At 37.4% G+C, this 9337-nt stretch overlaps 1 protein-coding gene across 1 annotated transcript; it reads right to left on the reverse strand.

The window, feature by feature from the left end:
* Positions 1-6579: 6579 nt before the first annotated feature.
* LOC18013854 (glucan endo-1,3-beta-glucosidase 12) lies at positions 6580-8709 on the reverse strand. Its single transcript, XM_006396073.2, has 3 exons — positions 8510-8709; positions 7118-8431; positions 6580-6818 (listed from the first exon to the last, which is right to left on the reverse strand). Exons 1-3 carry the CDS (start codon positions 8568-8570, stop codon positions 6784-6786), a joined length of 1410 nt encoding a protein of 469 aa, XP_006396136.1. The 5' UTR covers positions 8571-8709; the 3' UTR covers positions 6580-6783.
* Between the last annotated feature and the right edge of the window lie 628 nt (positions 8710-9337).

A 9337-nucleotide genomic window follows, 5' to 3' on the forward strand; every position in this document is an offset into this window, starting at 1 on the left:
AAAACATATCCATTTTGCGATCGAGCTTTATGCGGATCTGATAAATATCGTGTATCTGCAAAACCAACTAGAACAACTTCAGTGTTTCTAGGATAAAATAAATCCAGATCAATCGTACCTTAGAGATAACGAAGAATATGTTTAATCTCATTCCAATGTCTACGCGTAGGAGATGAGTTGTATCTTGCAAATAGATTAGTAGCAAAAGCTATATCTGGTCGAGTACAATTTGCAAGATACATAAACCCACTGATAGCGCTCATATAAGGTACTTCAGGACCTAATACGTTTTTGATGGGCTTGCGGACCTAGGGTTGTTTTTTTAACAAGCCCGTTGGTCCTCCAAAAGTTTTAAATTTGTAAAACCCTAGTGTCTGCAAGTGCACAGATGTACGTTGTAGGACTTAGGGTGTCGATCCACAGGGAGGATGTCTAATTTGCAAGAAACAACAAACTGGGAAGTAAGCAAAGTCATAAACCAATAAAAGATTTGGGGTTTTGGGTTAAGATCCTAAACTAAACCTAATCTAGTATTCACAAGAAATGCAATGCAGTATGAATTGTTAAAAGAACATCTAAAGCATATCAACTCAAACTAAAGACTCTTGAACTCATAGGTGGCGATTTAGACTTCTCCGGTTTACTCTAATCGATGTATGGTGGCATTTCCAATTAGCTTCCGGGCGATTTATCTTCATCTGTTTCTGGAAATCTGCATTGAACTAGAATAGACATATGTATGATTAACCAACTGTCTTCACCTTAATCAACTAATCTCTTACATCTAGCAATTAACTCTCGCTCTCATGCTAAACTTAAGATCATGCATTGAACATTGAATTCGTCTGCTCACATCTTCTCTATAGGTAGCTTTCGACTCCTATAGCGACTATATTCTTCTGAAGCTAGGTACGGATGATCTGATACAGCACTCTTGTGGCTCTGATCGATCATAGGTTTAGAGAATAGGTCATGAATCTACTCTCATGCTTTACGAATAACTTAGAAGAGATAAGATCTAGAATATGGCTAAGAACAATAGAAATCCTAATCGATATATATGCTTGTTGATATCTTCAAACAACTTGACTCTCTGGGACTAATCTACATGATACAATGAATGATAAAAGACATAGTAGAATGCAAAAGAATGAAACAGAAAAGTTAGTAAGATAAAAAGGAGATAGAGCAATGGATCTGGGAAAGAATCCCCATCTCCATCGCCTAACCCTAAAAAAACAAAGTTTGGTGGCTCAAAATCTCATTACAGGAGCACACACCCGTTTAGGACTGCTAAACAATGTATTTATAGGTCCTAAGGTCTTCCAGGTCTCATTTAGAGATTTTCTGAAGGGAAATGGTGAAGTGGGCTTTGATGTTGGGCCTTGTGGCTCGTCCTAAGGTCCACCGGGGGTGAGAGTCTTCCAGGGCAGGTAAAACATGTGTTTCCCGCGGGCGAGAGTCTTCTGGGGCAGGTAAAACATGTGTTTCCCACGGGTGAGAGTCTTCCGGGTCTGGTGAACTGGGTCAACTTGTTCTCCATGTATCTTTTGATTTTACCGTTGGATCTTTTTGATGTAAAGTGATATGGAAAGATGGTTATCTCTTCTTGATTGTCTCCAATTTTGAGCTGGATCGGACGGTGAGAAAGTCTTCATTTGTGGCTGAACTTCTGACGGTCTGACTCTGAGCTAAAAATGTGGATTTTTTCCATTTGCCATCATATTCCATAAATTTCCTGAAAAGACCTTGAAACTACAAATACATGGAAATCATAATAAAAGTTCCTAAAAAAAAGTAAAACCTTTGAAAAGCATTTGAAATCAATGGTGAAAAGTGGTCAAAATCAGGTGTTATCAGTTTTCGCTATCTTCACAAGGTTGAAATGGATCCTTGTTAATATCAAGTGAATTGGATACTCAAAGGAGTTATTTATCCATTTTAAAACGTTTTAACACCCTCTTGGTGTAATTTGATTGATGTACAAATATTCCATCTTAGAAATGCTCATTCTGGAGCCCTAGACAAAATTTTGTCTTTCCAAGATCTTTCATTTCGAACTCTTCTTTCATGTGAGTTCTTGCATCATCAATCTCTTTTTGAGCTCCGATTATGTTCAGGTCATCAACATATACAGAAATGATCACAAATCCTGATAAAGATTTCTTAACAAAACAAGCAAAGGCATATCGCATTGTTGATGTATCCTTTACTCAACAAATATTCACTCAAGTGCTTATACCACATGCGTCCGAATTGTTTTAATCCGTAAAGTGATCACTGTAATTTGACCGAACATATGTCTTTAGATGTTTCAGGCATCTTTGTGGGATCTTTACTCCCTCTGGGATTTTCATATATATATATATATATATATCACTATCAAGTAATCCATATAGATATGCAGTCACAACATCCATAAGGTACATGTCTAGATTTTTAGATGCCAATAGGCTCATTAAGTACATGAATGTGACTGCATCCATGACCAGAGAATATGTATCTTCATAATCAATTCCAGGTCTTCGAAAAAAATCTTATGCCACAAATCGGGCTTTATATCTTGTGACCTCGTTTTTCTCATTTCTTTTTGTCACAAAAATCCATTTGCACCCGACTGGCATTACATCTTCAGGTGTAATAGGTCCAAAGACATTTTTTTTATTCAGAGATATTAATTCATTTCTCATGCCATTTGCCATTTTTTCTAGTCAGGTTTTCTCTGGCACTCTGACACGGACTTTGGGTCTGGATCATCATTTTCATTATCAATTTCTTTAGATTCCAAAAAATAGAATATTTCATTTATATCATTTATCTCGCTTCTAGCCCATAATGTCCCATTTTGGGCGGAGTTAATGGTCTCATACTTTTCAATATCATGTTCGTCTTCTGGAAGAACTTATTTAATTGGTTCTTCTAGAACCTCTCATGTATGTCTTTAGGACATATATCTCTATATGGTTCTTCTAGAACATTTTCACAAATGTCTTGAGGACATTTTTCTTTATTCGGTTCTGGAACCTTGTCTCCCAATTTTTTTTCTTTCAAGGATTTTTATCTTTCAAGCCCATCGGCTTCTCGTGCTTTAATTGAACTTGCGATTCATTTGCTTTATTCCCATCAGTAACTTGTTCCGGAACATTTATTTTTGATGGAGCATTAGCAGCGTAGATATATGATTTTGCCACCTTTCTCGAATCTGTGAGCGCATCAGGTAAACTGGTTTGCCAAACTTTGCAAATGTATAATTTTCTGAACTTCCACCTCGCGTTGATGGGTAGGAGGATCGAGATAAGCCAAGGTTTGTGTACACCATGTGATATCCTTTGGTGATTCTCTTGATCCTCCCCCCCCCCACGCTGGGAGTTCATTTTCATCAAAGTGACAATCGGCAAAACGTGGCGTAAACATATCTCCAGTTATTGGTTCAAGATATCTAATTATACTTGAGGACGTATAGCCGATATATATTCCTAATCTCCTTTGTGGCTCCAGTTTATTCTTTGCAGCTGGGGCTATTGGACATAGACCGCACATCCAAAAATACGGAGATGGGATACATTTGGCTCATTTCCAGATGTTAACTGTATTGGGAAATATTCATTATATGCATTTGGCCTCATCTGGACCAATGCCCCAGCATGCGTTGGGAGTTTTGTCCTCAATATTAACGGTCTTGCAATTTATTGCAACCGTTTAATCAAAGACTCAGCCATGACATTTTGTGTATGAACATGTGGAACCGGATGCTCAACATCGATTCCCAATGACATACAATAGTCATTAAAAACCACTGAAGTGAATTCACCAGCGTTATCAAGCCTGCCTTTCTTTATGGCTAGGGAATTGGGCTCTCAACCTGATTATTTTGGGCAATGAATCTTTCGAAAGCCATATTTCTTGTGGTCAATAGACACACTTGTGACCATCGACTAGATGCGTCAATTAATACTATAAAATATTTAAATAGCTCACACGGTGGATGAATCGGCCCATATATATCACCATGTATTCTCTCTAAGAATACAGGGGATTCATTCCCAACTTTGGCTGGCGAGGGCCTAGTTATGAGTTTTTCTTGAGAACATGCTTGACATGAAAACTCTCCCGATTGAAAAATTTTCTGGTTTTTTCAGTGGGTTGCCACTCGAATTTTGCACAATCATTCTCATCATGACTGATCTAGGATAGCCAAATCTTTCATGCCATACTCTAAATGTACTAGTAAACCCCGGGTTTACTGTAACATAGGATTCAGTCATATTTATTTTTGTGCAATATAACCCAGAGGATATCATTGGTAATTCTTCCAATACATGTTTCCTCTCAGATGTAATGCAAATATATTCAGTGCCATTTTTATTTGTACTTGCTATATGATATCCATTTCCTCGGATATTTTTGAAACTTAGCAAGTTTCTGCTAGATTTTGGGAAATATAATGCATCACTTATTTCAAACTTTGTCCTCTTTGGCATTGAAAAATTAGCTCTTCCAGAGCCTATTATAAGATTTGCATTACCAGATATGGTACTCACGCTTCCGGCAAAATCCTTTATTTTGAGATAGGAGAAATACTTTTTATCTTTAAGTATAGTATGTGTTGTAGCACTGTCTGCTAAACATGTATCTCCATCCTGAATCTCAAATGATGACATATTTTGAATCACAATATATAAAAAAAAATATTAATAAACCAAAACATGATCTTAAAAGTTATTTTACATTAAGAAAATTTTTCCATGTTACAAAAATATATTACATCTTATTTAAAATTACATTAAGAAAGAAGAATTTATATTACATCGATCTTAATCGCTTTGTTTCCGTTGATTCTTCAGGATCAACAAGGAAATCATCGATATCAAGATGAGTACAATCACTTATGCCATCAAAGGAAGGTCTAACTTCATCAGAGATAAAATTGGTTTCAAAATCCTTTCCTTTATCCTTTTCTTTGGCATTTTGTGATGCTCGCTACAGATCAGCTAAATGTCTTGGTGTACGACAGGTACGTGCCAAATGATTTTTCATGCCGCATCTGTAACAAGCAACTTCTTTTTGCTTTTCTGCTTCCCGACCAACATCATTTTGTCTTCCTCTTCCACGACCTCGTCCGAGATCGCGGTAACAGCCTCGACCATGTTCGCGTCTGCGTTCGGTTCTATTATTTTGACTGATGATGCAACATCTCTTGTCCACATACATCATCTTGGAAGTAATTCCGAACATTGCGAAATTATATTCACCAAAAAATTTGTTATCCTGAAACCGGAGGTTTAACCACTCATGTTTGGCTTTTGGTAAAATCACATATTTTTGATTATCAAACCAATCTTTAAGTGATTGTCAAAGATCTGCTGGATCTTCTTTCGTGATGTATTCTTCTTTTAAACTATTATCCATGTGATGGAGCAAAAATAAAAATATTATGGTTTCGCCTTTTTCTCATCTGATGTCGTTTCTGACTTATTGATAGTATTGAGAAGCTCGTTTCCCCTTAGATGCATTTTTGCACCTACTGCTTATGACAGTAATTTTTTCCAAACACATCAAAAACATGAATTTTGAGCTTTGCCAAATTTGACATAATAACTGTATAACAATTTATTAAAAATAAATTTAGCAAAAGTTCAGTTTAAAAGTGTGTTTTTCGAGAAAAACATGATAAAAATTTCAATTCTCGCATACAATAAAAGCATAAATTTAAAACAGTACATGAGCATAGCCTTCCATATAATTTGAGGAAGCAGAGTCTACCATATTTTTGAGGAGATAGAACCTACTATATTTTTGAGTCTACCATATTTTTGAAGAAGAAGAGTCTACCATATTTTTGAGGAGACAGAGCCTTCTACTCCATAAATATAATATTAAGGAGGAGTTTTAATCTTCTACTCTATATATATGATCTGAGGAGACATAGTCTACCATATGTCATATGATTGTAAATGTATAACCTATTATAATGATCAGTTTGGAGAAGGTAGAGCGTATCATCTCGTTAACTTAAAAATAAATTGAACATCAATTTAAATTATCAATTTGGGAAAAATAGAGCTTATCATCCTGAAATAATATATAAAGTTGAACATAAATTTAAATTTTACTTCTTCGATATAAGAACGGATTTAGAGACATTTGTGTTGATAATGTATTATAACTCTAACTTATTTTTATATGTAAGGTAAGATTTATTTAATAGGTAAGTGATAGGGAGAGACAACAAAGGCATGAGAGTATAAAAGGAGAAATTCACTTCAACTTATTCATTTCATTTTCTTAGCTTAACAACATATTTATAGTGATAGTGCCAGTAGAAACAAAGTGACCGACTTTGGTAAATCTGTGAAAATACCTTCACCTGGAAGTAAATATTAAAATATTGAAATAAATAATTATATCCAATATTTACTAATTATCTGTCTGAAGTTTTTGTGCTTTTATAAGTAAATTTGACTTAAAGAAACAAAATAAAAAATAAAAGCAGCTGGCATACACTTACTTTCGCTTAATTTATAAAAACGACAATAAACACACACATTTCTTGACGGTCTCTTTCGCTTCACTTTCCCATTTAACTAACCACATAATTAAGTTGATAACCTAAAATATTAAATATCAAGAACATCGTTTTCAGTTGATATTAACAACATAACATTTTCAGAGTCAAAAGTTACAAAAATTAACTAAAAACCTCCGGCTAAACAAAATACAAGCAAGTTACGAATATATATATATAGCATGATAAATCAAACTCTTGGATTCTCTGCTTCCTCCTTAATATCCTGTCGGAAACTCGCATCTTCCGTACTCTGCATACTCACATTAAATTTAACCAAATTAGCTTCTTTAAATTAAATCCAACTTTAATTAAAACCCAAACGAATCATAGGATTCTTTAAACCCAGCCCCTAAACACTATTCAAACAATGAACCAATCAATAAACGCCACGTCACTACTAATCGACGTTCACGTGGGAACATTTGTCTTCTCTATTTGACCGAATCTAGACCACTCAAAAAATGGCAACCCTAACAAGCGCACGATAGCACGAATCTTAACCTACGCTTTATTAACCAAAAAAGAGAGGGAAAGTGATAAAATACGCACTCGGTGGTTGGCTAACGACGTATGCGGCGCCGCCGAAGTAACAGCTACCTCCGGCACGACCTTTCTTCTGGTAATAACTATTGAAAGCAAACGAAGCGTGCGCCTCAAGCGTATCTGGACTATAACACGTGGCACCAGGCTGAATCGGACGGCAATCAGCACCTCCTTCACCACAAGCGTAATCTAGACCTCTCTGTAGCCGATCCGCTCCTGCATCACCATTAGCTACACACCACGAGCTCCCCGTCAAGCTCTTGGAAACTCCTCCGCCGTTAATCGGAGGCGAGACTCGCTGATCTCCGGCGACCGGAGTGTTACGAAAGTGCTTTAACCCTTCCTGCGTGAAAGGAACGTCGTAGACTTTCTTCTCGTCGGGGAAGAAGAGACCGTAGTTTCTCTCCGACGTAGGTCCGAATTTCTTGTTCTCGTTGAAGAGAGCGAAGAGGTAAACGGTGAGATCCGCTTTAGGACGCAGCGGCGTACCTCCTCCGGTTAAAATCCGGCGGATTAAGTTTCCGTTGTAAGACGCGGCGTTCGCCACGGTGGCTCCGACTTCGTTCTCGTCTCCTTTTGAAGGCCAGCCTGTCTCCGTCACGATGATCTCGATGTCGTCGTATTTCAAAGCCGACATCGCTGCGAAAACGGCGTCGATCTGTGCGTCGAAGAGGTTGAAGTATCTCAACCCGTTACCGGAATCAACCATTCCCGGATTCTCTCTGAGCAGAGCGTAATCGAGAGGAATCACATCGGAGTTTCCTTCGTAAGCAAAGAACGGATAGACATTGATCATAAGCCTCGAACCGGTTTCGCGTAAGAAATCGAGCATCGGTTTGATGACTAAATCGACGAGCTCCGGTCTGAAAGAACCGGAGGAGGAAGGGTAAGAGTTTTGTAGCGCGCTTAAAGCTAACGGAGAAGAGATTTTAATGGAGGAGTGGAGGTTGAAACTGATGAGAGCTTTGTGAATGTTTCTCATTGCTGGGATTAAGAACTTTGTCGTGTTGTGTGGATCAACGAAGACTTCGTTTCCGACAGCGATTGATTCGATCTGCGTCGAAGGGTGATAAGCTGCTACATTGCGTTTGACCCACGAGGCGGCGAAGGAAGCTCGTTTCGCGGCGGAGAAGAGGATTTCGTTTGGGAGATCTACCGTGACTCGGATTCCAGATCCGGATAAGGCTTTGAGTACGGCCGGGTCGGCGTCGAAGATTTTGACCCGGTCGATTCCTTGGGATTTTAGGAGCTGGACTACTTTGACTGCCGATGGGAGTTCGTCGGAGATTCTGCCGTAGTTTACTCCGATTGAACCAGCATCTGCAAAAAGGACAAAACATATTGAGAATGTGTGTTTGATGTAATGTATCTTTGTCAAGAAAAGTGTAATATCGTTACCTGAGAGTGAAATGGGTGAGAGAAGGAGAAGGAAGATGAAAGATGTGAGGAAGAAATCCATACTCAGCTTCTTCTGTAGAGAGAAGAGAGCAGGAGGTAGAGAGAGAGGAAGACGAAGAAGGAGACACAGAGAGAGAAACAGAGACAGAGATATTAGGGTTATTTGAGAGTGGTGTCGTGAGGAGTGAAGTAGTGGCAAGGACTGAGTCTTATTATCCGAAGGAAATAAAGTTTTAAGTTAATTATCATTTTTTCTTACTGAATGTTCGTTAATAACCTATTTGAGTTCACATGTCATCATCTTTCATCTCTTTCGCATCTTTCACATGTCACAGTATATGATTAGAGTTTACAGCTAATCATGTGGATAATTCATGGGTTTTTTTTTTGTTATGAATCTGAATCAGGTTTTTGTTTCTATTTTTGCTAACAAATGGTTAGAATGTAGATGATTGTTTATTCCTCCTTGCTCAAGAGACTGATTTAGACGTAAAGTTAAATTCTGTTTATTTCGTCATGTTTCATCCACTTGCCACTTGGTGTGTGAGTTTATTAGGGATGGAATTTATAATTGAATTGAACTAAACCGAATTTATTGGTAATATATTTTAGGAATAGTTTTTTTTTTTACAGTTTAAGTACCTAAAAAAATTCGACAAGCCAAACCGGTGGTAATGAGTTACATAACTAATATCTTAAGAGTAGATTCGAACACTTCTTGCAAGGATGTCTGCCTTCATATTTATTGCGTGTGAGATGTGCGAAATAGAGAAAAAATTAAACCTGTTCTTCATCTTCACAATCTCCTCCAAATGTAGATCAAATATT

This window comes from Eutrema salsugineum, unplaced genomic scaffold (genome assembly GCF_000478725.1).
Source record: "Eutrema salsugineum unplaced genomic scaffold, Eutsalg1_0 scaffold_4, whole genome shotgun sequence".
NCBI classification, from domain to species: Eukaryota; Viridiplantae; Streptophyta; class Magnoliopsida; order Brassicales; family Brassicaceae; genus Eutrema; species Eutrema salsugineum.

Bases quoted from the DNA above. Each gene is read 5' to 3' on its own strand.
- LOC18013854 (XM_006396073.2), bottom strand. From the start codon at position 8,570: ATGGATTTCTTCCTCACATCTTTCATCTTCCTTCTCCTTCTCTCACCC. The intron at 8,432-8,509 runs GTAACGATATTA...TCCTTTTTGCAG, and splicing joins CTCACCCATTTCACTCTCAG to ATGCTGGTTCAATCGGAGTA. The intron at 6,819-7,117 runs GTGCGTATTTTA...GTGAGTATGCAG, and splicing joins CGTCGTTAGCCAACCACCGA to AGTACGGAAGATGCGAGTTT.